The sequence below is a fragment of the Centropristis striata genome, chromosome 17, assembly GCF_030273125.1.
Source record: "Centropristis striata isolate RG_2023a ecotype Rhode Island chromosome 17, C.striata_1.0, whole genome shotgun sequence".
Taxonomy (NCBI): Eukaryota; Metazoa; Chordata; class Actinopteri; order Perciformes; family Serranidae; genus Centropristis; species Centropristis striata.
The window spans coordinates 8,169,433-8,196,864 of record NC_081533.1 but is presented as its reverse complement, the minus strand read 5'-3'; the positions used below and the strand labels follow the sequence as shown (position 1 = coordinate 8,196,864).

Sequence of the window (27,432 nt, the reverse complement as noted above, 5' to 3'; positions counted from 1 at the left end):
ATGTGGATATGGACACACCATCCAGTCACAGTGGCTTGGAACCTTAACAGTGCTGAGGTTTACTGGTGTAAATGCTGTGAGTTGTAGCCGTATGGGTTCAGGAGTAGAAGGGGAATGTAGTCAGAGTTATCAAACTGTTTAACTAGGAAGTACTGTGGTTTGGTTAAAGATATAGTCACTGATTTTGTTATCACATTCAAAGGTTTTCGCTCCTGGTTGATGTGTTGGCATGTCCAAACATCAGTGCTGAATAAACTTTGTAAAAATGGAAGACTTTTAGCCCTATAACAAAATGAGGAAGTACATCTTTCAGTGCTTTTACTCCCAACTTCCCATATATCCCAGAATTTCAACGGCTGAAAGGCTGACGTAAAAATACAAGTTTTTTACACAGTGAGGAAATTGATTGCTGGTGGACAGTAGGAAAAATACAGAATACAGTTCCTGCACTTCAAAACATGTTACTGCAAGATGGCCTGGAAGTAATAGAGGTTGTATAGGAGTCAATAATGTAAAGAAATAATGCCACACTACACAGTGAATAAGCTACAGGGGTTTTCTTCAGTGGCTGGACCACATGGTGAGCTACAGTAAGGTGGAGGAGGCAGATGTGGTTTAGCGGGGATCATCTGGAGCAGCGATCTTATCCAAACTGGGCTCCATGCCCCAGATCTCCCTGGCATACTGGGAAATGGTGCGGTCACTGGAGAATTTCCCACAGCCGGCGATGTTGTGGATCACCATCTTGGTCCACTCTTTAGGGTCCTGTTAGAACACAGGCAGGAAGAAGATAAAACTGATTCTGAGATACCTGAGAAACAGTAGTGTAGTATGGTACAAGAACATATATAATATATGGATATATATAGAAGAGTACTGTAATTTAGTAGACTGTAGTATGGTACACACATGAGGCAACAGGCCACTGGGCACAGACACTCCTTTCATACAGGAGGAAGACATAAGGGACTACGAATTACTTCAATGTCATTTTGTGTCTCTTTGTAATCAATTTATTTCACTCTTTGTAGTTGTTTTTGTCTCTTCGTAGTTTTGTGTCTCTTTTTGGTGATTTTGAGTCACTTTGTTGGCGTTTATCTGTAGTTGTGTCTTCGTAGTTGTTTTGTGTCTCTTTGTAATAATTTTGAGTCTCTTTGTAGTTGTTTTGTGTCTCTTTGAAGTCATTTTGAGTCCCTTTGCAGTTTTTTTCTCTTTGTAGTCATTTTGAGTCACTTTGTAGTTGTTTTGTGTCTCTTTGTAGTCACGTTGAGTCACTTTGTAGTTGTTTTGTGTCTCTTTGTAGTCACGTTGAGTCACTTTGTAGTTGTTTTGTGTCTCTTTGTAGTCATTTTGAGTCACTTTGTAGTTGTTTTGTGTCTCTTTGTAGTCATTTTGAGTCACTTTGTAGTTGTTTTGTGTCTCTTTGTAGTCTCTTTGTAGTTGTTTTGTGTCTCTTTGTAGTCATTTTGAGTCCCTTTTATAGTTGTTTTGTGTATCTTTGTAGTCACTTTGAGTCACTTTGTAGTTGTTTTGTGTCTCTTTGTAGTCATTTTGAGTCACTTTGTAGTTGTTTTGTGTCTCTTTGTAGTTGTATTGTGTCTCTTTGTAGTTGTTTTGTGTCTCTTTGTAGTAATTTTGAGTCACTTTGTAGTTGTTTTGTGTCTCTACGTAGTCATATTGAGTCACTTTTAAGGCATTTATGTGTAATTGTTTTGTGTCTTTGTAGTTGTTTTGGGTCTCTTTGTAGTCATTTTGAGTCACTTTTTAGGCACGTATCTGTAATTGTTTTGTGTCTTAGTAGTCGTTTTGTGTCTTTCAAGACACTTTGAGTCTGTTATTGTTGTCTCTTTATAGTTACTTGGAGTCTCTTTGTAGTTGTTTTGTCTCTTTGTAGTTGTGTTGTCTCTTTGTAGTTGTGTTGTCTCTTTGTAGTTGTGTTGTGTCTCTTGGTAACTTTGTGTCCTTTTGTAGTCATTTTGAGTCATGTTGTAGGCATTTGTCTGTAGTTTTGGGTCTTTTCCAGGAATTTTGAGACTGTTATTCATACAAAGAGATTCCAAGTGACTACAAATATGTAGTCACTTGGAATCTCTTTGTAGTTGTTTTGTGTCTCTCTGTAGTCATTTTGAGGCTCTCTGGTTGTTTTGTGACATATTGTATGCAAGTATAACTATTGGACTGGTATTAGACTGGTTGTCAAATGAATTGGGATTTCAGCTCTTGTTGCTTTCCTTTTGATCACACACTGACCTTGTACAGCGCGCTGACTTTCTCTTGACATTTGATGTATTCTTCATAGTCTGCAAACACCTTGAACCTGCAGCAGAGACACACAGTTCAAATGGATGTGATGAAGCATTCTGCTATAAATCAAAATTACATTCATTCAAAACATTAGAGACAATCAGTTTCAACACAGGTGATACTGATATTAATGACTTGCTTCAGAGTCTCGTCCATGTGACAGTGGATGACAGTGATATTACTGTTGACGCTGCATGACTGTGGACATTAAACCAGACTGTGTCAGCAGAGACAAAGTGCTGATTCCTCAGCGTCAGCGGCGTGCTCTGACCTGTCGTGGTGCATCAGCATGTTGACGAGGTCTTTGAAGAGGTCGGGCTGGCTGGGGCTGAAGAAGCCTCCAGAGATCTGGTCCATGGCCTGCTTCAGCTCAGGGATACGGTTGTAGTACGATGCAGCGTCATAGCTGAGGACGGTAAACAACACGTAACAACATGGTTGAATTTGACCCAAAACTAAAAAATGTCTCAATAATAATGCTCCGTTATGAGGCTCACCCCTTCTTGTCCATAGCCTCTACATCAGGCACCCTCATGCCAAAGATAAAGAGGTTCTCCTCTCCAGCTTCCTCTGCCATTTCCACATTGGCTCCATCCATGGTGCCGATGGTGAGGGCTCCGTTCAGCATGAACTTCATGTTCCCGGTACCAGAGGCCTCAGTCCCTGCTGTAGAGATCTGCTCCGACAGGTCAGATGCAGGGATGACTACAGACAGGACATAAAGCATTACAGTTTATCTCTCTATTCAAGTTCTACCACATATACAATTAGACACTCTTAGCCCTTTATATTCTACAAACAGTTTCCAAGTGCTGAATGCATGACTTGTGAATAAGATCATAGCAGTATCCTCTACCCTTTTCAGCCAGAGTGACCCGATAGTTCTCCAGGTAGATGACTTTGAGGCGATCTCCCACCACAGGGTCATTATTGACAATGTCTCCAATAGAAGTGATCATCTTTATGATCATCTTGGCAGTGTGATAACCTGGAGCCGCCTGAAAAAACAAACGTATAATTCATGTTTTAAGGTGAGGGGGGACAAAATAGCAGTTCTGTGTTTGAAAACTTCTTGTTGTTCTACTGAAGGCGGAAATACGGAAAATGTATCACTTGAAAGTTGTACAATATTATTTTGGCTTTTAGCAACCACTCAAATGCTAAACTCAAGAGTGCATGGGAAGGGGAACTGGGAATACAAATATATGAGGAGTCTTGGGAACAAGCCATAGAGAGGGTAAAATCTAACACTTCTTGTGCACGTCTTGGACTTATTCAATTTAAGGTGGTACACAGGGTGCATTTCTCCAAGTCTAGACTGTCTGTACTATATCCAGAAGTGGAAGACAAATGTGATAAATGCTTTGGCTCTTCTTGTCACCTCAGCCACATGTTTTTTCTTTGCCCTGGTCTGAAAGATGGGGGGTTATTTTATTATTATGTCAACTGTTCTTGGTGTAAATCTCCAACCTTGCCCTTTGATTGCTATATTTGGGATTCCCAACCCCTCACTTGCACTCAACTTATCCAACAAGATATTATAGCTTTCACATCATTACTTGCAAGACGTTTATTATTGTTACACTGGAAATCTGCTAAATCTCCTTCTAATTCCCGTTGGCTTAAAGACATCATGTTTTATTTAAGGCTTGAAAAAATTAAATATACATTAAGAGGAAGTACAGTCAAATTTTACCTATAGTCTGCGAGTTGGTTGTGATGAGCCGAGGTGGGGCGTGGGTGGGTTGGATGGATCTTTTTCCTCTACAATTTTATCAGTGTTTTTGTTCATTTTCATTTGTGTATGTGTATAAGTGCCTGTTTACATGTATAAAAAATAAGAAAAGGATAATTGTATTCCTGTAATTGGAAATTTCTTATTGTATTTTTCAATAAAAATATTTTGAAAAAAAAAGAAAATATATCACTTGAGTCCAACAGTAATCCAATCATGGTCAGTAAAATGCAGAACAATTTTTTAATCTAAATCTCTACAGTGAGAACGAGCACAACGTGCAGTTCCTCCACCAAGGTTGTCGATGCTGTCCCTTATTGTACGCGTCCTGCAGCTGCTCTGTTACACACCACTACTGTCTCTCCCACTTTGTTACACAATGCTGGACTGCAATGCAAATGGATGTCAATATTACACCGTTGCGGAACCTTTATTAATGTCGAGTAAGGCGCTCTTGACCACAGAGCTGGTAACGGCACTTTTGCAGAAAAGCAGTATGAAAAGGGCTAATTTAACGCCTCTGTTACTAGCTCTGAAGGAGGAACAGAGCCAGGATCACTTGGTCCTAGAGATCCGATCAGGTTTTTTGGGACCGATACTGATCACCTAAAGCCTCACCGATCCGATTACCAATCAGAACTGATCGATCACGTGGGACGATATTAATATTTATATTTTACTCTTGTTTTCCCCCCCATCAATTCATCCACTCATGCACAGGCCTATAGTCTTTCATTTATGTTGACCTTGTAATCATTTATTTACTAGATACTACTAGATTACCTAGATTGACCTTTATTTATTGCATAGCAGTAACTTTAATATTCCTTCATAGCAGCAGTGGCTCTGTGCCTGTGGGGTCGGTGGTTGGGTTGTTTTCCCCACGAGGCACTAAACGCTTGCATAAATTGCAGCTAGTGTGTGTGACATCGGACTCACTCACTTAGATAAAGTTCCATATGGCAGGCATGTTGTGGGTGTGTGTAGGTGGGCGCAGGCTGCGTGACCACAACACAGCACTTCTTCTTCTTCGTTTTAAAGCGGCAGCGTTTCTGCACACTACCGCCACCTTTGGATTCGGAATGTATATCACACCATAACAAACACTTGTAAAGCACATGTATGTATAATGCGATTGGATCGGTGATTTTAACCTTTGATCGGATTTTCGATCGATCGATCGTTTTTTTATCATATTGGGCCAATCCGATCAATCGACCGGCGTCATCCCTACTTGGTCCCCCCAATTACACATCTGGCATATTCAGATTGAAGGCGAAACTTCAGAGACGCTAATATCGCAGCTTGAAACAAGAGACTGAAAGGTGCTTGTGTTAGCAGTTTTCTCCTTCACTTAATCCTCATTTAACTACTAAACATATACAAAAGGAATCACTGTAAGGATATTCAGTTTTATTCTGTGTAAGATGAGCATATTTTACAACATCAGTATTGATAAAAGGCTGATGAAATGTAAAACCTTTAATGCCACTCACCTTTCCTCCAATCATGATGGTCCTTGGGGTCCATGACTTGTTGGGTTCCTTCCTGATTCCTGATAAAAAACAAGAAAAAAGGTTTACTCTGAATCCATATTTATTTTTCTAAAACACTGGCTGTAAAAGAAAAGCACCTACGGTTGTACAGCGTGATGATGTGCAGGCAGTTGAGCAGCTGTCTCTTGTACTCGTGGATCCTCTTCACCTGGACGTCAAACATGGAGTTGGGGTTGATCTTCACTTTGTAGTGCTCTTCAAGATGGGCAGCAAACTTCATCTTGTTCTCCTAAAAGGTAAGGGCATACAGACAAACTGGTTTAGAAACAAAAAGAAAAAGAGGAGGATAATGACTGTTATTTAGACATTTTAAGATCTACCTGTTTGACTTTGGCAACATCTCGAATGAAGGCGTCATCGTCCACAAAGTCCAGAAGCTTCTTCAGCTGGTCCAGGTCACGGATGTAGTCCTCACCAATCCTCTGAATGGAGAGAATAGGACATGAAAACATGGATGGATTACTGAATGGGCCTACTGGGCGCAGACCCAAGGCCAAAGTTGTTGGGCCCCTGACCTTCACTGACAAAATGTCACTCAAAGAGACACATACACTGCATAAAAGGTGTGTCTAAAAACCAGATAAAAACACTAAATCTGAGGGAAATGATCTTGCTGCATGGACAAATCATTTCACTTGATAATATTTCTTAAATTAAGATTATTAAATCTAGAAATCAGCATGTTGAACATTTAAAATAAGAAATTAACTCTTAAAACTGAGCCAATCGTATCAATTATATTAAGTATGTAGAGCCATAGAAATTAGACGAGGAAGCATCAAGGAAGAAGACTGATGTTTACATGATGGTGCCAAACGTTTATTGCCGTTTGTGCAAGATATATGTAAAGGAAGAAGGACACTCCACATATGCACACTCTTCAGACATATATTTTTCCAAAAAAACAACGATCAATGGCGAGACGACCACAACGACCAGGGTCTCGCTAACCCCATTAGCTTAGCCACTAACAGGGCTAGTTGGTAGATTAGGCTTTGGCCAAATCCTGTTGGAAGCAAGGCTAAAACATCCTTTTTGGTGGTGATAAAGGACTGTAAAGCCAAACGTTGTTCTAAAATAAACTTTGGCTCTAAACTATCTAGAACACTGTCTACAGCTAGATCCAAAGAGAGCTTGGCGTCTGCTGCAGCCATGTTGGATCCGTAAGAAAACTACAAGTTTCCATCTGTCCAATAGTACGCGTCATCGTCCTGCCGTCCCTCCCCGTTCTGTGATTGGATACCAAAAGCAGGGCTAAGAATCGGCCATGGACACCATGCCGCCTTGCAGCTCGAAATGAGCGTGCAAGGCTAGTTCTATGTCAGAAAAGTGGGACCATAATTTTGGTAGACATGCGTCATATACTGAGAAGAGCTCTGCAGTGTAAATCATTTCTTCACATGGTCAAGAACAACACACCTCTGCGATGACCTCTGCCAGGCCAGGGTTACACATGACCAGCCAGCGCCTGGGGGTGATGCCGTTGGTCTTGTTCTGAAACTTTTCAGGGTCTACCTCGTAGAAATCCTTGAACCTGAGGAGGAAAGGAAAGAGAAAACTTTGCAAAACCAGGATGTTTTCATGTCTTTAACCTGAAAAGCTGAGTCTTGTTAAATACAAATATGGCCGGAGGCTTCTTTACAGGCATGTAAACACAAGCAAGAGAAGATGCAGGTGAACTGGTTCCCTACACAGTGTCCTTGATGATTTCAGAGTGGATGCGGGCCACCCCGTTGACAGCATGAGATCCCACGATGCAAAGGTGAGCCATGTTGATTTTCTTCATGTCCCCTTCCTCAATCAGGGACATTCGGCGCAGACGGTCAGCATCTCCAGGGTAAAGCTTGGCGATCCGCTGGAGGAGTAAAGGAGAGAGGAATCTTAGTAGATGTCTGAGTGCACTCAGCTACTCATGATTTCCCTCTCGGCCTTTTGCTCCACACAAGCCTGCCTCCAAACTAAGCTTTGCATTGTTAGTAATAAAGGACCAATTCCAGAGTCTAATGTTGCTTAAACCCATGTGTTTGCCTTCCCCATATCTCATTTAGGTTATAAGAATTATTCTTTTATAATGCCGTATTGTTATATCATATTATATCGGAGAGAAGGCAGACACTTCTACAGAAGATATCTTCAACACTCATACCAAAACAATTTAGACTCTATAAAATGTAGACAATTTTAGGGTAAGCTGTCCCTTTAAAGCAATAGCCCAACATTACTGTCGATGGAGCTAGGGTTAGTATTTGTGCTAAACTCGGCTTAACGTATCCCAACAAGGTAGTGTGTATTTTCAGACTGTTTGATTTTGTTTAGGGTTTGGGTTGAGGTGAGGTTTGGTCTATGTCCTTGTGTGTCATGTGCTGCAAGAACATATGCAATTAAAGCTGCAAGCAGCGATGAACGGGCCCTCGCAGTCCGTGCGTGTTGGATGCATGCTGCCGTCAGGGTGTATCAGTTACAGGGGCCAGTCTATACCACCCCAGACTGCCACCAGTGCGCCACCTAGGGCCGGATCAATAAAACCTTCAAGGGTTATCCTTGAATATATTCATTATATTAAGTTTGGTGTTAATTCGCCCAACCGATGTGGAGATATAAAATACTTCAATTTAAAGAGCGCCACCTAGTGGTCATCGCCCAAAATTTTGCAGAGAGCCTCAGGGGCTCAATCTAAATCTTTTAATTACTTTTTGTTAGGAGGTTCCATAGATGCTGTGTGGTTTTGGACAAAATTTGATGCAAAACCATTAAATTGCCCAGGAGAAGTTCGGAAAAAGTAGCTTTGCGACATTTCACGAATTTGCGGGGGGGAAAAAAAATATAGGCAAAAATGGGCGTGGCCTATATCACAAGATTCAGCACAACTCAGGTAACTTGTGGATATAAGGTTTTTGAATGTGCGATGAAGTATGTGGGAGTTATTAGCCAAAACGCACTTTCCTTTATTATAGCGCCACCTAGTGGTGGAAATTCAGGATGACAATAGATTATAAAATTTTTCGCCATGTGTGACTTATATTTAAAGTTTATTGAGTTTTGGGGTACGTTCAGGCTGTGAAAAATGCAATCATTTGGGACCAATAAAAATAAAAATAATACATACAAATTAGAAACAATAGGGACCTTGCAGGTCATCCTGCTCAAGCCAACTTAGGTTAATATAAATAAAAAATAGTAAGTTCAGTTCTCCAGTCAGGTTTATGAATCAGGCAGTACTGGTACTCAGTAGTGCTGAACTTAATATGGGTAAGCTAAGAAGATGATTTCTCAAAAATCTTGAAGTGCTAAATAATAAATTAGAGTAGCATCTTAAAGTCTAAAATGCATCTCATTAAGCCATGCTGAGCTCAGCGTACCTCCAGGTGCCTCCTGTTGATCTCGTAGATGATCTCCAGGTGGCGAGGCAGCAGGTTTTTGAAGAGGTCGACGGGCCAGCGCTCCAGGGCTTCAGGCAGGACAGTGTGGTTGGTGTAGGCACAGGTCTGAACCACGATGTCCCACGCCTGGACACAGACAGGACAGGACCAGAGACATGTGACATCATCACACACTGAGACAGTTCAAAGTGTGAACATGCAATTAAAATATGAGTATTATCTTCTTGACAAAAAGAGTAAATACAATTTAATTTGTGCAAGAAATGAGAGGGTTGTCTTCTTTAACTCTATGGAGTCTTGAGCTATTTAGTCCATGTTTGAATCCTTTTCATCCTGCCTGTATACACCACTTAAACAATGTTAAAATGCCATGTTGCTGTATTTTTTCAGCACAACCTCACCTATATGACCTGATAATAATTTATGTTTTATTCTGACTTACTGGACAACATTTTGAACCAAAAAGAAACATAAATGTGATCTTGTGATTGTGTGTGATCCTGTCTTAACAACTCTGGTTTTTATTCTAGTGGGACTCTATTTTATTTGTGTCTTGTGTGTTAAGCGTAACAATTTTGGTAATTTTGTGTCTTTTTTTTGGTAATTTTGTGTCTTTTTTTGATCATTTTGTGTCTTTTTTAGTCAATTTGTATCTTTTTTGGTAATTTTGTGTCATTTTGTGTATTTTTTTGTGTCTTATTAAGACATTTTGTGTCTTCTGTGGGGTTTTTTTGATCATTTTATCTTCTCATTTTGTGCCTTTTTTTGTGATTTTGTGTCTTTCTGTGTCTTTTTTTGGTCATTTTGTGTCTTTTTGGTCATTTTGTGTCTTTTTTTAGTCCTTTAGTCCAACATAAAATGTGATTTTGAATCCTTTTTTTAACTTTCCAAACACTATCATGCTCAATAAAGAATTTTAAATGTTGCAAATGTGAACAAAGGTGTCAAACCTAACATATAAGAGGGTTCCATCCAGTTCTATCATTTTATACTAAATATATTTGACCTTGTCTCCAGTTTTACTTGGTATATCATCATCAAAGTGAAACTGGCCTCATGGAGTTTACAGCCAGAACTTTAGAGGTAAATTTACAGTAGGGCTCCACGCTGCTTTGTTTTCTAGTCTGGATGGAGTCAAGTAGTCTGAATGCTTTGGAGCTTTTGGAGACTCCAGAAGGTTAACCTATTTTTGACTGCTGTGTCATCATGCTGGGGTAGACGTGTTGATGTTGCAATGTTACTGCTGTGTCATTGTTGCTGCTTGGTTGAAGGATGCAAAGAGACAGAACTGCTACACAAGTGAGCCCAGGACAACTCTGTTAAACTGCAGTAGTTACATTGTTTGAAGTGTAGACCTGAGTTCACAAAAGTGTGCAGGCCTGGCCTACTGAGGCCGGTGTATTACTGCACTGCTGCAATGCCACATACCTTCGCCCAAGAGAGTTTCTCAATGTCCACCAGGATCCTCATCAGCTCAGGGATGGCCAGAGCAGGGTGAGTGTCATTCAGCTGGATGGCCACCTGCAGACCACAGACAGAAAACAATGTAGTGCACGCTTCATGCTCCCTATACATCAGAAGACTTTGAACACTGTCAATCTTGCAGGGTCACTATTTACAAGACTACAATTAGTTTCTTTTAACATTTTTCCCATCATGCTCTTAGTAAAACGTACTAACTGGAGGAGAAGCAGCTTTTCGCTCCAGCTGCTCTAGTGTGACTCAGTGGTTTGTGTTGAAAAAACACAACAAAAAGAAGAGAAGATGTCCCTCACAAAGCTGAAAAAGGGTTTCTGTTTTTATCACATGAAAAGTTGACTATTTTACAGTAAAAATAGATATAAGGAAGAATAAAGGAAAGGAACATTTAGAAATGAATTCATGATATACATTTATGTCCTATTTAATTATAATGTGTTGAATTGAATAATTATATTTATCAGCTCCATCAACTTTCATTTAGTTAATCATACATCAATCATCCATTATTTATTTATGTTTACATTTATTTATACATTTTAACTGGCTCTCCTTACTGTTCTCTTTTCTAAGAAACAGAGCCCCAAAAAATCTAAATATATGACATCACTATATTTTTTTTGAGGCATTATTGTGATGTTCCTTTTTCCTGTGGAAGTGGTTTTACTGCCCGGTCTTGAACCGGGGACCTTTCCCCCACTCATCTATTGGTTGGTGATTGTGTTACGTCACTGAGACTTGAGATAATATCAAACACGTTTGATAGACTTTCAGCAAAGCACAAATCCTGCATCAACATTATAGAAAACAATATTAATCTGGTGCATGTGAGGCAATGAACACATGACGAGTTACCATACTGTATAACTTATAACACATGATGAATCCACATGAATGGAAAAGTGTTGTATATATTAGATTTCATTTTATTCAATTCTTAAATAAATTATCAAAGAAATTCAAGTTGTGTTTTTTATTGTATTGTGATTTATGTAATTTTAACTGTGTTGTCCTGCACAAGACAAAATCATATGCTGGTATGATGGAGCTCTCACCTTTTCTGGCAGTGTAGAAAGGTCGAGCCGCACAAACTCTGTGGAGCCAAACTTGGAGGCTTTGAATCGACGGACGATGTCTTGAAGAGTAGCAGCTACGACAAAGTACTCCTGCTTCAGACGCAGCTCCTTCCCTTCAAAGAACTGAAGAACAAAGTATCTCCTTTTAGAATACCTGTGCCACTGAAATAGCTACACATTTGTATTTTTTTATTGTAGAAATGCTGTTCTGCATATAAAAAATATCTGATTAGGAGAGTTAAAAGTGCATTTTCAGTGTATTTTTAGGCCACTTTGGAGTTACAGTACTCCACAATAAGATGAATACAAAACATCCAACATATTTCCAATTAAAAATGGTAAATTTGTACTAATATTTAACTCAACCACTGACATAATTTCTGCCTCCAGAGCAACACAGTTTCCGATAACTCGGACTGTATTTTTTTTTTTTTTAAGTATATAGGTAAAGGGCATATATACTGCTTGCAAAAAGACTAAAGACAAAAAGACAGATTGTATAAAGGATGTATGAGAAGATGAGCCTACTTTTCACTTATAGATATAAAAAAGGACGTTTAGCGGTTTGTTCTCATAACTTTGACCCTTTCACTGTATTTTCACTTAATGACTTTTTTAACGTTTTGTTCATTAAATGTCTTGTTCAGCGTTTGGTTGGACTAACAGACAATACAAGGAGTCACCGTTTATTTTTCTGAGGTCAGTAACATACATTTAGTTTTGGTTTTTTGCTAGCCAAAACTAACATCCCAGTTAATGCTCTAGTTAATGCTAACATGAATTAGCAGCAGCTTCTCTCAGTCAGGTTGAGGTGTAGAGAGGCTGTAGTCAGTGATCAGATCCCTCTCACTCCTCCAAGGTCCAAATATGGTGTGCTCCCCGTATCGGAAACAAGATGGCGACGAGTGTAACGCTGAGCGTGACGTAGTGACTGCTTTAGGATGGGTGCCTTTCTTTGTTCACCCCAATCAAAGACAAACGACCCCCACCCCCACCATCACCATGGCCACAGGTATCTGCACCTACACCTCATTGGCTGGCCCTCCCAGGAAGTACAACTCCCAGGAGACACAAAAGTTTAGTTTACTCTAAGGGAAGGCCTGCAATGCTCCAAACCAAGCTTGGGCCCACCACGCTCTTAAGTTTCCTGCCTGTGATCTATACTGGATATAATCACTGAGACCTTCACCGAGCTTTTGGAGCCAACAGCAAATACCTCTGGAAACACCAAAACCCAACCAGGAGCTGATTCTTCTTCAAAGGATTTCTGCTTCCCCCTTTCAACCCTGGACTCTGTGGTATAGTACTGGGCAGTTAGTACAAGCAAGAACAAGTTTGTTAAACTTAAATCAATGGTGTTGATATGTTGTGTGTTTGTTAAGTATAGTTTGTTATGCTACTTTGTGTAGCCAGATCATTTGAAGTTGTATGATTAATCTTGCTCTACAGACTTTAAATTGTACATGTAAATTAACTATAACTCATTTGATTTGCTCACACACTAATCCACATAAAATATACTTTCATTTGGCTTCCTACAACACAGACTTTCAAGGCCGCATGGTCTATTGTTCTCCAAGAACAAAAGGGCTTCCGCCATTTTGATTTGCTTCAATGACCGCCCTTGTTTGGCCATTTTGTTACACATTTCCACTATAAATAGTCTTTTAGATTAGTTATTGTGTGTTTCGCTTGCTATACTTTGTTTTAGAATAAATATCTTTTTGTATTAATACGCTATTCCTTTTAATGTTGCACATGAATGAGTGATTCGCTAAACCTCTGCTATGAAAAGAACTCAAATTCCTTCAACCGTTACTAAATAGGTAATTTGATTATAATTATATTCATAATTAATAATCAGTGTTCCAAATTGATAATTTGTTAACTGATTGTTAACTGACTGATTTACTATGATTTGCTATCTTTCCTCTTCCTAAGTAAAGAGGTGGTGCCCCGACAGTAACTTTAATTTATTTAGAGTATGAATATTAATTTAGTCAATTTCTGATAGCAAAATTGATCTCAATAAGCAGACATCCATTACATCCAGGGTGCCCCCTGCTGGAGGCAATTTGTATCTGCGACCAGATACCCCTACACTTAAATGTAGACAGATGTTGATGGCTGGTATACACAACAATAAACTCACATTGTCGTTGGGGTAGAGAACCCTGGAGATGTTCTCAGCCAGATTTCTGTCCAGCACGGCTTGAATGTAGCCACCAACATTAACTGTGGGATGTCATTTAGATTCAGATTTAGTAGATTTAATTCCAGCATTTTGGTGATGATGATTAAATAGTACAGATGATAATACTCACAGTCTTTGAGGTTAAAGTCACAGGGAGCCTTGGCAGACCAAAGTCTCATGGTGTTGACGATGTTGTTTCTGTAGCCAGGGACTGGAGTGTCATAGGGAAGAGCCAGAACCACCTTCAAGACAAAATGTATATTAAAGCGCTTAGTGTTCCATTATTAGCTGTGTTTCCTTTAGGGGGAAGGATGGCCGCCGTCACTAACTGTGCACAACGTCAGTAGCTGATCATAAACAAAGCAGCATGGCTAATTATGCATAGCGTCTCCGCTGATCATAAACATTGTGATCGTGAATTAACCAGCATCGCTAACTGTGCACAGAGTGTCCGGTGCTTGTTGTAAACAAAACAGAGATCGCTAAGTGAACACTTCCTGCAGCAGCACATACACACTGTACTGCTACAGAGCTAACTGTTAGCCTATTAGCAATTTGCAGACTGGACGCTAAGGAGTTAACAACCCATCCGGCTCTGCAGCTGGGAGAGACTGCTGCAGGAGGACTGCACCGATTCGACGGGGCCAGCGGCTTGTTAAGAAGAGTAGGAACAAGTCTCCAATAACACCTGAAAAAAAGTCGCTGGATTTGTCGCCAGTTGCTTTTTTGAGAAATAGTCGCTAAGGAGGTCTGACAAGTCGCTCTATATAGCAACAAAGTTGCTAAGTTGGGAACACTGCTTCGCCAGCTTTTACAAATGGCATGTGTTGATGTGGCGTAGAGTACTACGTCATATCCTGCTTAGTTTTATCTAATCAGCAACAAGGCTTTTTTCAGGGGGAAAACATGGCCCAACTCTTCCACAGGGACAAAAAAAGTCCTGTCAAAAGACAATTCAGGACGGCTCATATTCAAATTAGGAGCATTTCGGCGAGTGAGACCCACCTCATTCCGGATATTGGGCGGTAGTGGAAACATCCTAATTATCTGTAATGTATGTGTGTGTCGTGTCATCTGTTTTGTTAGAATACTGTACAGTTTGTCCACCAGAGGGACAGATAAGTTACCTAACTACTAGCTAACTACAGATGTAGGTCACCAATCTTCAACAATCACATTTAAAATCATTATTTTATTGTACAAAAAAATAGCTATAGCGTCTTTACAATTTCAGATAGTCAGACATAAATTTAAACCCAGGAATCTTCTGACATTAATACAACATTATAATTATCAATAAATGATAATAAAAAATAATAAAGTATTTAATTTAATTAATTTAATGAATCACTTTCAGCAGTGTTTTTTATTCATCAGTTCCATAATAAATATGTAACCAGGCAGCATTATATTCCAGAAGAGGTGAAAAGATTTAACTAAACCATTTTTAATAAAATGTCAGTTCTGATATGTCTTCCTACTGACCTGTGTGTCGACCCACTTCACTCCTTCCTCTGTGTGTTCCACTCGTCCGTAGAAGTGGACTGGGCGCATGTACTCGGGGCGAGCCTTCTCCCAGGGGTTACCGTAACGCAGCCAGTCGTCAGCTTCTTCCACCTGAGGAACCACATGCTAGTTATTTGGTTTGCTATAAAACATACAGCACACAATAAGCTGCCACTTGATTTGGTACATAATTTGTTTGGGTCCTTCTGACAAAACGTCTCTGGTGCACAGGATCGTAGACTTGCCAAGAACCAGAACTGCCGTAGACTTTTGGCCACTTCAACATTGTTATCGGTCACTTTTTGGTCATAGACAAAAAAAGGAGTGGAAGTGGCCTCTGGGCCTGAATAGTGAATTCAATGCAGAAGTGCTTTAAATCAAATGCATTCTTTATAATGGCCAGAAGGGGGCGACTCCACTGGCTGCAAAAAGAAGTCTGGTTGTATAGAAGTCTATATAAAAATGACCCTACTTCTTACTTGATGCATCACTTCAGTTAACATTTTTCTAATTAATTTATTTTCGCTCTCCTTTTGAGCGTCAACTACAGCATGACGTAGGGACTTTGCAAGGTGTAGCCAGCAGCCAGGTGCAGTCAGACCAAAATGTTGAACTCAAGGCTTCACAATGGTATTCCACCAACCAATGGGTGACTCCATACAGTTTATAGCACATGGAAAAATTGCAACTGTTACCACAGCCAAGGCTTCCAAGAAATGTGCCAGTTTGGCAGCTGCTATTTCTGTATGTTAAGCTACAACAACCTTTGTATTTGTCTATCCTATCCATGTTTGATCTCAGGACCTTTCAGGCTCTGGCACAGGAGAATGAAATCCACATTCTTTACAAGCTTCGATTGGCTTGGTTGTTACTCCAGACATGGAAAAATCCATCAATAAGTCTAGGGTGAAACTTCTGGACTCCGTTTCAGAAGTCAAAAAAGTTCAAAACCATATCATTTGTTTGGGTCCTTCTGACAAAACATCTCTGGTGCACAGGATCTTAAACTTGCTAAGAACCAGAACTGCCGTAGACTTTTGGCCACTTCAATATTGTTAACATTGTTTGGTCGTAGACGATAAAAGGAGTGGAAGTGGCCTCTGGGCCTGAATAGTGAAGTCAATGCAGAAGTGCTTTAAATCAGCAGTCTTTATAATGGCCAGAAGGGGGCGACTCCACCGGCGGCAAAAAGAAGTCTGGTTTTATAGAAGTCTATATAAAAATGCAACATTACTATACTCAAGAATATGCCATATTCACATGATATGCTTAAATAAATGTTTTTTGTTTGTTGTTTTTTTAAAGGACTTATTGCGGTTATTTAATAGCACAAGAGACTTATATCGAACAGGATTTCTGTTTTTTTTCACATTCAAGCCTCAACTTTAGTATGAAGTTTTGCAAACCACTAATATGTGTGCGTTTATTTCAGTCCAACCATGTCTTGCGCTCTCTGGCTAAAGAGTGGGCTTCATAACTCTATTATTCTTTTGAAAAATATGAACATGGCATCCTGATGCAAAGTTCATGTCATCCAGGAGGAACTGACTATTTAGTTGGGTGAGGTAACCCATAAGGATACATTAATCTTAAAATAAGTTGGGTCTATTCTAAAGCAGTGCAGAGCCGAGTACATTAACACCATCAGGTGAACCTACCTGCCAGCCGTCAACAATCTTTTGATTGAAGATGCCGAACTCGTAGCGGATGCCGTATCCATAAGCAGCCAGACCCAGAGAGGCCATGGAGTCCAAGAAACAAGCTGCAGAAACAGGGAGGATGGGGGCTGCTTGAGACAAGACTGTCCACAACACTAACCAATCACCAATCACAGTCTGACAGCAGCCAATCAGAGGGAAGCAGGAACTCACCAGCCAGACGGCCCAGCCCGCCGTTGCCTAGACCGGCATCTTCCTCAATGTCCTGCAGCTCCTCCATGTCCAGACCCAGCTGAGGGACAGACACATAGTGGGAGATGTTGACCAAGTTGTGAATACATGCATCATGCACAGTACCCGAAGCGGACATTAGGACTGTCCTTGATTTACCATGATGCATCTAGAAGCTATTGCTGCTACTCAAAAACCTACCATCACTCTTACCCTTAAACATCAGTTGATTTATTTATTTATTTCACTGATGACATCATCAGGGTTATTTATTTTTGCTTGGCCTTAAGATTCAGATTCAGATTCGGTCCTGCAGCTATCACAGCGCTTAAAGTGCAACACTAATTCACCAGAGTACCCATTCAATGCACCAAGACTTTGGCTCAGTTCCAATCCAGCCCCGACCCCACCTTTATTAGCCCAGCTGCATGAAGTCAGTCATACTAATGACTGGCTGGTCATTCTACAGCACTAACTGGAAGCCCATGCTGGACGATGGAAATCATAATGTACATTCCAGGTTGATACTTTGTAAAACACATTTGTAACCGTCTCAGAGACGCTTTAATTTTTGTGGTTGTTGTGTAAGTTTCAGACATGAATTCATAGTCATTTAAGTTCATATAGTTATTAAATGGCAATTAAAAATGCAATAGGTAAGGTTTTAAAATGGTTGATAAATATGCCTTAAGAGTACTTAAAATGTTTGTTTAAAATGTATTGTCCTTTATGTAAGGTTTTTACTGCAAAATGTAACAGAGTCTGGTTGAGGGCATTGTGGGAAATGTTGAAATATGAGGCCAGGTCAGTTGCATTGTGGGTCAGAACAACATGGTTGCAGATGAAGAACATGCGAGTGGCAATTCTGCATGTGCTCCAGGTGGTGAACACGGTAGTTTTCCTTTTGTTTTTGTTTATGTGAGTGGGAGTTGTTTGTGTTTTTGAAACGTTTGTGTCTTTATGTTTTGTTGTAGGTGTCCGCTGAAACACAGAGAGATGAAAACATTCAAAGACATCTGTATGAATCATTGCCATTATTTCGTTGGACCAGTGTAGCTATGGGTTTTTTTTCTTGCACATAAAACTAAAGCTGCATTATCGCTTCCTATTCAAGATGGTTTCAAAAATCACACAAAGTACAATTGGTCTTGGTTTTATACTGATGGATCAACCAATAAACTAAAAAACTACTATTTATTTTATAGTGCATGCTGATTGGTATTAATACTCAAAGTATTTGAACACGCCAATGCAGGAACTGGTTTGGGCCTCTCATGCCATATTTCCAATGCATGGCTTAGCTCCGCTTCACTCACTTGTTGTACCAGTAGGGCTGGGCGATAAATCGATATAAAAAATATATCGATATATTTTTAAATGTGATATGGAATTAGACCATATCGCATATATCGATATAGTTTTTTCTGTCTTTGTATATAAATGCTGCCCTTACTAGGGTTTGTCATATTTAGTTCTTTTATAATGTTCTTTATTCTTTTCACATATAAATATATTTATTTCAGAAAAAGATTGGCCTATTTTATTTGATAGGCTTTTTTATTCAATATATTTATTTATTTAAATGTGCACTTTATGGAGCTTTGATTTAAAAAAAAAAAAAAAAAAAAAAGGTACTCCTGTTATACAGTATTTATGTTCACTTAAATAAATGGTTTCAATAAAACTACTTGTGACATGTCATATTGTGCTTTGACTTTGACTGAACATTTGCCCTCACTTTGCAAAAGAAAATATCAGGATATATATCGTATATCGATATACAGCCTAAATATATCGGGATATGACCTTTGGTCCATATCGCCCAGCCCTATGTACCAGGTCCTTTTTGTTGTTTTTCTCTGCAGTGAGTACCTGAGGCATTCTCAGCTGATTGCCACTGCTGTACCAAACAGCCATGACATCATCTTCAACGCAACACTCACTGAATCCTTTATTTCGTAACCAAACAAAGAAACATCTGCACAATAAATCTGATGAAGAAAAATCTGGGTCGAGAGATGCGTTTGCTGTTGATGGTGGCTATTCAAAAACAGCGGTTTTATGCAGGATGTCCCCCGTTATGCTAGTGAGGATTCTCTCTAAACAATCAGCAGACTGCAGTGTTTTGCCTTCTAGTATTTGCTCCGTTCCCTCGAGTGACAGAACCAAATAAAAGTACCAGGTATCGAGGTTATAATAGTTTTGGATTTTTCATTAGTTTTAATTTCGTTGTGACTTTTTTTTGTTTTCAAATTCAGTTAGTTTTAATTAGTTTTTAGTTTGAGTTTGCTAGTTTTAATTAGTTTTTATTTTTTTGGGAAAATGCTTAGTTTTAGTTTAGTTTTTATTAATTTTAGTTTTTTTGTAATGGGGTATTTGTTGGGTGCCAGATTCCATAAGGTCACAATAAATGTTTCCTTTATTTCCTTTGTCTGATCCATCTCAGCCCCAATAAGTTTATTAACTCATTAAACCAGATAGATGAAATAGATTTCATATCAACCAAAAAGGTTTACGTCTGAAAAAAGTTGACAAAGACGAAAACGAAGGAAATTTTCACTACAATTGTATAAGTTTGTTAGTTTTGTAACCACACAGTACAGTTTTAGTTAGTTATTGTTTTGTTTTTTAAAACTTTCGTTTTTATTTTTATTTCAGTTAACGTTAATTCTAGTTTTCGTTATTTTGTTAGTTTTCGTTAACTATAATAACCTTGCCAGGTACATTCCACCATAACTTTTGCTGAATGAAAAAAAAGAGTAGAGTTCAGTAGAGCCGTGCCGTACCATGTAGTGTGGATGCAGCATTTGTTTCTCTTCAGGAAAACAGTTTTCTTAATACTTTGTGTCAATAGTTTGTGTTTGACTTGTTCCTCTTTCAACATGACAATGCTACGGTGTACAAAGTTTGGTGTTGAAGAACTGGTCTGGCCCGCACAGAGCCCTGACCACGCCCCCATCTATTACCTTTATAATATAAAGGATCACTGATGAGACACACTCAAGGTTCAACCTCACTAATGCTCTTTTTTTGTCACGTATAATTTATTTCAAGTCAATTAAGAGAATTGAAAAATACATTTGAAAACAAAGAAATAAGGAACAGAAGAACATGTTTGGAGGCCCACTAACCCTCTTGTGTGGGAATAGTATTGGCTAAAATATGTGCCACCAGAAACTGAATTTGAATTATTTATATTTGAATTTGAATCGCTTAACTTGAATTCAGTTCATTTAGTTCACACAATTCAAATTCAGTTCGCAAAATTCCATTTCAGTTTTCTGGGGTAGTTGAGGCAGAGCAATCGAGCACAGATACACAGATCTTCTCAGCCAACCAGCACCTCTGTTTTCTTTTGTAACATTTGTTGCGACCTGGTTGCCACTAGCCACGAAACAGAGGAAGAAGTTAGACTGACTTGACCATGGATGAGACTGGAACGGAACGGAAGTGCAACAAATGTTACCCAAAAAAACGGAGGTGCTGATTGGCCGAAGAGGCGCTCTGTGTATCTTCGTCACAGAAAACTGAAATTGAAATTTGTGAACTGAATTTGAATTGTGAGAACTGGAGCTGCAACAATTATTCGATTAATCGAACAATAATGGTTTTTTAAATGAATCGTGAACTATTTTGATAATTGAATAATTGTTTTGAGCAGTTTTTAAAGACAATAATTTCAAATTCTCTGATTTCAGCTTCTTCAATGTGAATATTTCTGGTTTCTTTGTTCCTTTATGACAATAAACTGAATATCTCTTTGGTTGTGACAAAACAAGAGATTTGAGGACGTCATCTTGTGGTTTGGAAAACACTGATTGATATTTGTCAACATTTTATTGACCGAACAACTAATCGATTAACCGTTTAAATAATCGACAGATTAATCGATAATGAAAATAATCATTAGTTGCAGCCCTAGTGAGAACTGAATGTTCAGTTCCAAACTAATAAATTCAATTTCAAATTACAATTCAGATTTTCAATGCAATTATTCAAGTTAAGCAATTCAAATTCATATATAAACAATGCAAATTCAGTTTGTGGTGGCACATATTTCAGGCCGTAGAATGGGAGCACATCCCTGCAGCCAGCCTCCAACATCAGATGGAAAACTGGAACCAGATTTGGGCCAGTGTAATGTTTGGATGTCTATTTCCTTTGTTGGGGTAATTATGTGTGTTTGCTTTTATTTTACTGCCTCCTTCAATGTGGAGTCAAGGGTGTAAACTCAGAGATGGGCAGTGATAAAGAAGAGTTACTGAGAGGGGACTAGTGTGGCTCCATAATGTTCTGCCTACCTGGTATGTGGCCTCATCACAGGCGTTCTCCAAGGCCAGGTTCACCATGGTGTTCTGCAAAGTCCGGCCCATGTAGAACTCCAGAGAGAGGTAGTAGACACGCTGCAGACAAACAGGAAAACAACCCGAGATCATTATCACCTTATCTATACTAGAATACCATAAACATCCTTTGAAATCATCTATGTCATTACATCTCCATGCAAAAACATTTACAATATCTGACAAATATCTGCTGTCTGCATTAAAAGACACAATACAGATTCTCAGGTGCACACTAATAATAATAAAACATTCACCCCCCCTCCCACCGTGCAACATTATCTGGGGTAGGAAACAACAGCTGCTGTCAGAGACAACAACTGCAGAGCTATTACTGGCATCTCACTTACACTTCACACAGAAGTGAATTCAACCACAGCAGCAGGAACAGAGCATAGTGTCACAGCTCTGTGACAAAGTTAACACACCCTGCAAAAATTGATGCATGTACTGATAAAGGCGGACAAGGTTAACTCTATGGAGTCTTTGGCTATTTAGTCCATGTTTGAATCATTTTCATCCTGCCTGTATACACCACTGTATTTTTATTCTGACTTACTGGATCAACATTTTGAACCAAAAAGAAACAAAGAAAAAACAACATAAATGTGATCTTGTGATTGTGTGTGATCCTGTCATCAACTCTGGTTTTTATTCTAGTGGGATATGTGTCTTTTGTGTTTAGCGCAACAATTTGTCATTTTGTGTCTTTTTTTTAGTCATTTTGTGTCTTTTGTAGTAATTTTGTGTCTTTTTTGGTAATTCTGTGTCTTTTTTAGTCATTTTGTGTCTTTTTTTTGTCTTTTTTGGTCATTTTGTGTATTTTATTAGTCATTTTGTGTCTTTTTTGGGTCGTTTTGTGTCTTTTTTTGTCCTTTAGTCCAACATAAAATGTGATTTTGATTCTTTTTTTTTTACTTTTAAAACACTATCATGCTCAATAAAGAATGTTAAATGTTGCAAATGTGACCAAAGGTGTCAAATCTAACATATAAGAGGGTTCCATTCAGTTCTATCATTTTATACTAAATGTATTTGAGCTTGTCTCCAGTTTTACTTGGTATATCATCATCAAAGTGAAACTGGCCTCATGGAGTTTACAGCCAGAACTTTAGAGGTAAATTTACAGTAGGGCTCCACGCTGCTTTGTTTTCTAGTCTGGATGGAGTCAACAAGTCTGGATTGGGAGCTTTTGGAGACTCCAGAGGGTTAAATAAGGATAATGCTTTGGATTGTATGAAGACATGTGAAACATTTTGGCAGCCTTTCTGACACTGTGGACATGGAAAAACAACGTGCCAAGGTGACAAAGACATCCAGGGGCCAGTAGAAGTAGGGGAGGAAGCTCTGGGCTGCTGCGCCAAACTTACACTTAAGTCGTTGTGTATTTAACAGTAAGTATGTAGGTCTACTAAGCTTTTCATGTCTTCAACTCTGTATCCATGAAGAAAAACAGAGAGTCAAACAGTTTACATTCCCTGACAGAGAGCTAAATACCAGACAGATGAATCTCTTTGCTGTGAAACTTTGACTTCCACCATCACTGTCAGAGACATTTAATATCTAATAGAATAAAACTACTGCTATTCCACCATTATAACCAGATCCCATGAAAAAACACTGTGTTAGTCCTAGAGACATATCTTTTTAACATATATCTGCTTGCAAGACTTCTCTTTTTAATTTGGCTTTTACTTGAACCATTTTTAGAGATTTTTCTGCTCATGCATCTTAGTGTTTATTAATTTGCTACTATTTATTAGTCATATATATATATATATATATATATATATTGCTCTACTTCTTAATTATTTATTTATTGTTTTATCTTTTTTATCTAGCTTTTTTTACTTTTTGTTATTATTCTTTACTTTGATATTTTATTTTATCTTACTTTACTTTGTTTTATTTATTTTATCTAATTAATTTCTAAGCTGCCTCCAGTGTTTCCTCACTGCTCCATGTTGAGATGGAGCTTCCTCAGTTTGTATGCCTTTATATGCCAGTTTATATATTTGAATTTTTCCATAATTTCTTCTTTAAAGGATTAAAATTCTGAAAATGCCTTAATATTTGGTAGTTTTGAACAAGTCAGAAGTTGTTTAAGTGATCTATGAAAAAAATATTGATGTATGGTGATTTATATATAGCAGTTCACCAGAGGCTAGTAAATGCTGATACTGTGATGCTACAAATCAGCTTTTTATAAGATCACACACATTAACATTTTTGGACATTGTATATTCAAAAACATTAGAAATTGTTTTTCGAGTGGTAAACATGTCAATTCCTGTTTGTATTAAAAAATGTTTAAATGAAGGCAGGGGATTTATAACTTAAGGGGGTTAATGCTAATGTTTGAAACTCACAAAGTCAGAACTAATCTCAAATACAGATGTGTGTCAGTTTTGGGTGTAAAATTATGGAATGGACTAAATGATGAAATAAAGATGTGTAATTCTATGTTAGTTTTCAAGAAGACTTTAAAGTCTAAAATTATCAAAGGTTACAATGAAATCTGATTGAATTAGATTTTTCAGTTTAAGCTATCATGTATTTTGTAACGATGTGAATTATTCAGTTAATATAAGATGATACAGGAGAGGCAGAAATAAGCCTTTAGTGGGGCTTCAGCCTTGTTCTTTTTAGGTTGCGGTCTGATGGATTCTTTTATAAAAACATGATTTTATTTTTACCGAAATAAAGCATTCATTCATTTATTCAAATGCACCAATGGAGTATAAAATACATGTAAGGGTTAATAACAATGGATTTAAAAAAAAAAAAAAATACTAACAAGAAAAGTTCCTGCAAAAATGCATGCCTCAAGCTGTACCACAGCCAAAATGATCAACAAATGAAAAAGAGAAAGAGAGAGAAATGTCCAAAAACACCTGAGGAGGGCCTAAGGGTTAATGATGACAACAGGAAGTGTCAGTGGTGCAGACTGTGCAGTGTGCAGATTGTATCACAGGACTAGAGGTGAGAGACGATAGGCCTCCTGTTCCACTCACAAACACTGAGTGCAGGGCTTTTGTAGTGGTTGTGTTTATGCACTGCAAAAAAGGTGTGTCTAAAAACAAGATAAAAACACTAAATCTGAGGGAAATGATCTTGCTGCATGGACAGATCATTTCTCTTGATAAGATTTCTTAAATTAAGATTGGGCTATTAAACCTAGAAATAAGCATGTTGAACGCTTAAAATAAGAAACTAACTCTTAAAACAAGATAAATTAAAGCTGACAATTATTTGTTTCTTACCAAGATAAAAAAAAAACACATTAGATTTAGAAGTGTTACATAATTGATCTCGTGTTAAGAGTTAATTTCTTATTTTAAGTGTTCAACATGCTTATTTCTAGATTTAATAATCTTCATTTAAGAAATCTTGTCAAGTGAAATTATCTGTCCATGCAGCAAGATCATTTCCCTCAGATTTAGTGTTTTTATCTTGTTTTTAGACACACCTCTTTTGCAGTGTACCATAGGACTACAGGTGACACATTCTCCATTCAGCCTCCTGTTCCACTCACACAAACAGTGTGAGTGCAGAGCATTTTGTGGTGTTGCGTTTATGGGAACTATATGCAAATCAGCTAGATGTGCCTTTTTAATAGTGTGTAGCCATTTTGTGATGTGCAGCGTGGGGGTGGGGGTGGGGGGGAATTACGTAACAGCTACTGTATGTCATTCAACAAGTCTCCTGACAGGAGAATAGCAATAGATTGTGTCCACATATGAAGCACCAAGACCTGGACGGACTACAGGATCATTTCACATCACATCAAGGTTACTGAGGCTGATGCGCGTGCACGTGCAGTACATTATGTAACAGATACTGAGAACATGTCAGTGTGCACAGGACACACACACACCACACACACAATACATTCTGTATCAATGCACAACATGCGCCAAGACAACGCAGCCGGAACATTACTATAAATGGATAGAAAGAGCAAAGCAGAGAGAGTGCGCGCGCGCACACACACACACACACACACGCAAACACACATGCATGCACGCGCGCCATCAGCTGTGACTGCAGCATCCTCCACCTCCCGGTCAGCTGTGTGTACGTGCACCACTGCGGCACCAGCCGGCTCTTACTTTGGGGTCCTTCTCATAGTAGTGCTGCTGGGTCCGGATCCAGCGGCCCACCAGGTAGTCCCGCACCGTGTTGGCCAGCGCGAAGTAGTAGTCCCGTTTGGTGGCCACATTCCGGTCCTTGACCAGGGTGAAGTGGAGGTGCCTGTTGAAATTAGTTTTCAGGTCCGCGACGTTTTCCACCCCGGCCAGCCCCCGCACCGAGATCTGCTTCCTCTTGTCCTGGTCTGTCAGAGGCTTGGCCATGCTTCCGGTTAGTTTTCGTGTCTTTTTTTACTGAATGTCAAGTTAAAACTCCCCGGCAGCCTGCCACTCTTCTCCCGACTCTCCTCTGCACACACACAGCCGGCTCAGCCCACTTTATACGCTCTACGGTGGTCACGTATACAGTGTCAGGCTGGACCACAGAAAACCTACTCTTCCGGTTCACGTTTTCACAATAAAAGCCCTGTCTGGATCAACTCACAAGAGCTGGAAGTGCGTCACACGCATCATTGAAAAAAATATGGCATCATAAACAGCAGTTGAAGGTGTAATGTGTGTTTATAGCCAAGTTGTTGCTAATCAGCTGAATAAACATCCCCAAGACCGAAGCACGGCTTTGTTTTCTCCACATTAGTCGGTCAATTTCAAAGTGCAGAGAAAAATGACAACGGATGCTTTTATTTTGTTTTACTCCGGACTGGCTTCCTGTCCGGTCATAATGTGGTTAACTTGCCATAGCTCAGCATCCTTGAAACCTGCACAAATATCCTGCAGAACCATTACATCAAACAGTTTTTTACAACCCTTCACCCCTGAGCTCAGAAGCATTTAGTCCATTCAAAGGACACCGGACAGGACCCGCATCAGGAGTGGGTTTTGACCGTTTTAAATACTGACTTATTTAAAACAACAGAGCCAAAGGGAAAAGAAAACATAAGGTGGACATGTACATGGCGTTCTAATTTAGTGACAAGGAGAACAAATCAATCAAATCAAAATAAATCAAAATCAAAATTACTTTATTTATCCCCGAGGGTAAATTCAGTTAGTCTGGTAGAATCTCTGTTAGAGAGAGGAGCCGTCCACTGCTGTTTTTTTGGTCCATAAAGGTTTTGTGTAGCGGATGATCTGGGTATTTCAGGATGGCCTGGAACATGTTGACAGGTCATCTCTCCACCACCTCCTCCAGTGTGTCCAACCTGGCTCCAACCACAGAACCAGCTCTTTAGACCAGTCAGTCAAGATGTTCGAGGCCATCTTGAAATACCCGGATCATCCGCTACAAGTGAAACAAAACAAACAAACAAGTGAAAGTAGAAAAATACCAGCTTGAAAACGAAGAGCCAAACTATTCATGTTGGGGGTTTTGCGTGGAGCTTTCCACCATATGTCAAAGACATCATCAAACACGTGGATCTCAATTATTATAACATCACAAAGTAGGGAACTACGGGGCTAGAAAAAGTATATGAACCCTTTGAAATGGCCTTCTTTTCTGCAATAATTAGTAATAAAATGTTATCTGATCTAAGTTTAAGAATAGACACAAACCAATGTGCTTAACCTGATACCACACAAACAATCATGGCTCAAGGTCCACTTACTAGCTTTACCAGGGCCTCATTTTACAAACTGATTGGACATTTTTCTCGGTTGTTTCAAGTGACTTGAATTAGAACTTGGTTGAAGTGGTTGAGGGCGCATGTGGAGAAAAGATGGTAACATGAACGTTTCACTGAGTACTATGAGCTGGGTCTGAAAGAAACGTATCTTGGGTTGAGATGTTTTTAGTCAGACTAGAAGTTCCTCTACATCCATGTGACGACAGCTGAGCCAAGAACAATGCAGCTGAAAGCTCCAAATGAACTAATCAATA

At 39.1% G+C, this 27,432-nt stretch overlaps 1 protein-coding gene across 1 annotated transcript in view; it reads right to left on the bottom strand.

Moving 5' to 3' along the window:
- The window catches only part of LOC131989589 (glycogen phosphorylase, muscle form), a 26,361-nt gene extending 511 nt beyond the window's left edge, over nt 1-25,850 (bottom strand). Inside the window, exons 1-20 of the mRNA XM_059354858.1 lie at nt 25,575-25,850; nt 21,421-21,522; nt 17,102-17,180; nt 16,889-16,992; nt 15,210-15,341; nt 13,855-13,966; nt 13,683-13,765; nt 11,510-11,653; nt 10,404-10,496; nt 8,955-9,101; nt 7,287-7,450; nt 7,015-7,129; nt 5,916-6,017; nt 5,677-5,824; nt 5,536-5,594; nt 3,161-3,302; nt 2,802-3,009; nt 2,576-2,710; nt 2,251-2,317; nt 1-765 (exon numbers count right to left, since the gene is read on the bottom strand). The exon at nt 1-765 is cut by the window's left edge and continues 511 nt beyond it. Coding sequence (XP_059210841.1) covers nt 616-765; nt 2,251-2,317; nt 2,576-2,710; nt 2,802-3,009; nt 3,161-3,302; nt 5,536-5,594; nt 5,677-5,824; nt 5,916-6,017; nt 7,015-7,129; nt 7,287-7,450; nt 8,955-9,101; nt 10,404-10,496; nt 11,510-11,653; nt 13,683-13,765; nt 13,855-13,966; nt 15,210-15,341; nt 16,889-16,992; nt 17,102-17,180; nt 21,421-21,522; nt 25,575-25,817 — 2,529 coding nt within the window. The 5' untranslated portion in view covers nt 25,818-25,850 and the 3' untranslated portion in view covers nt 1-615. The remainder of the gene's footprint in view (nt 766-2,250; nt 2,318-2,575; nt 2,711-2,801; nt 3,010-3,160; nt 3,303-5,535; nt 5,595-5,676; nt 5,825-5,915; nt 6,018-7,014; nt 7,130-7,286; nt 7,451-8,954; nt 9,102-10,403; nt 10,497-11,509; nt 11,654-13,682; nt 13,766-13,854; nt 13,967-15,209; nt 15,342-16,888; nt 16,993-17,101; nt 17,181-21,420; nt 21,523-25,574) is intronic.
- Between the last annotated feature and the right edge of the window lie 1,582 nt (nt 25,851-27,432).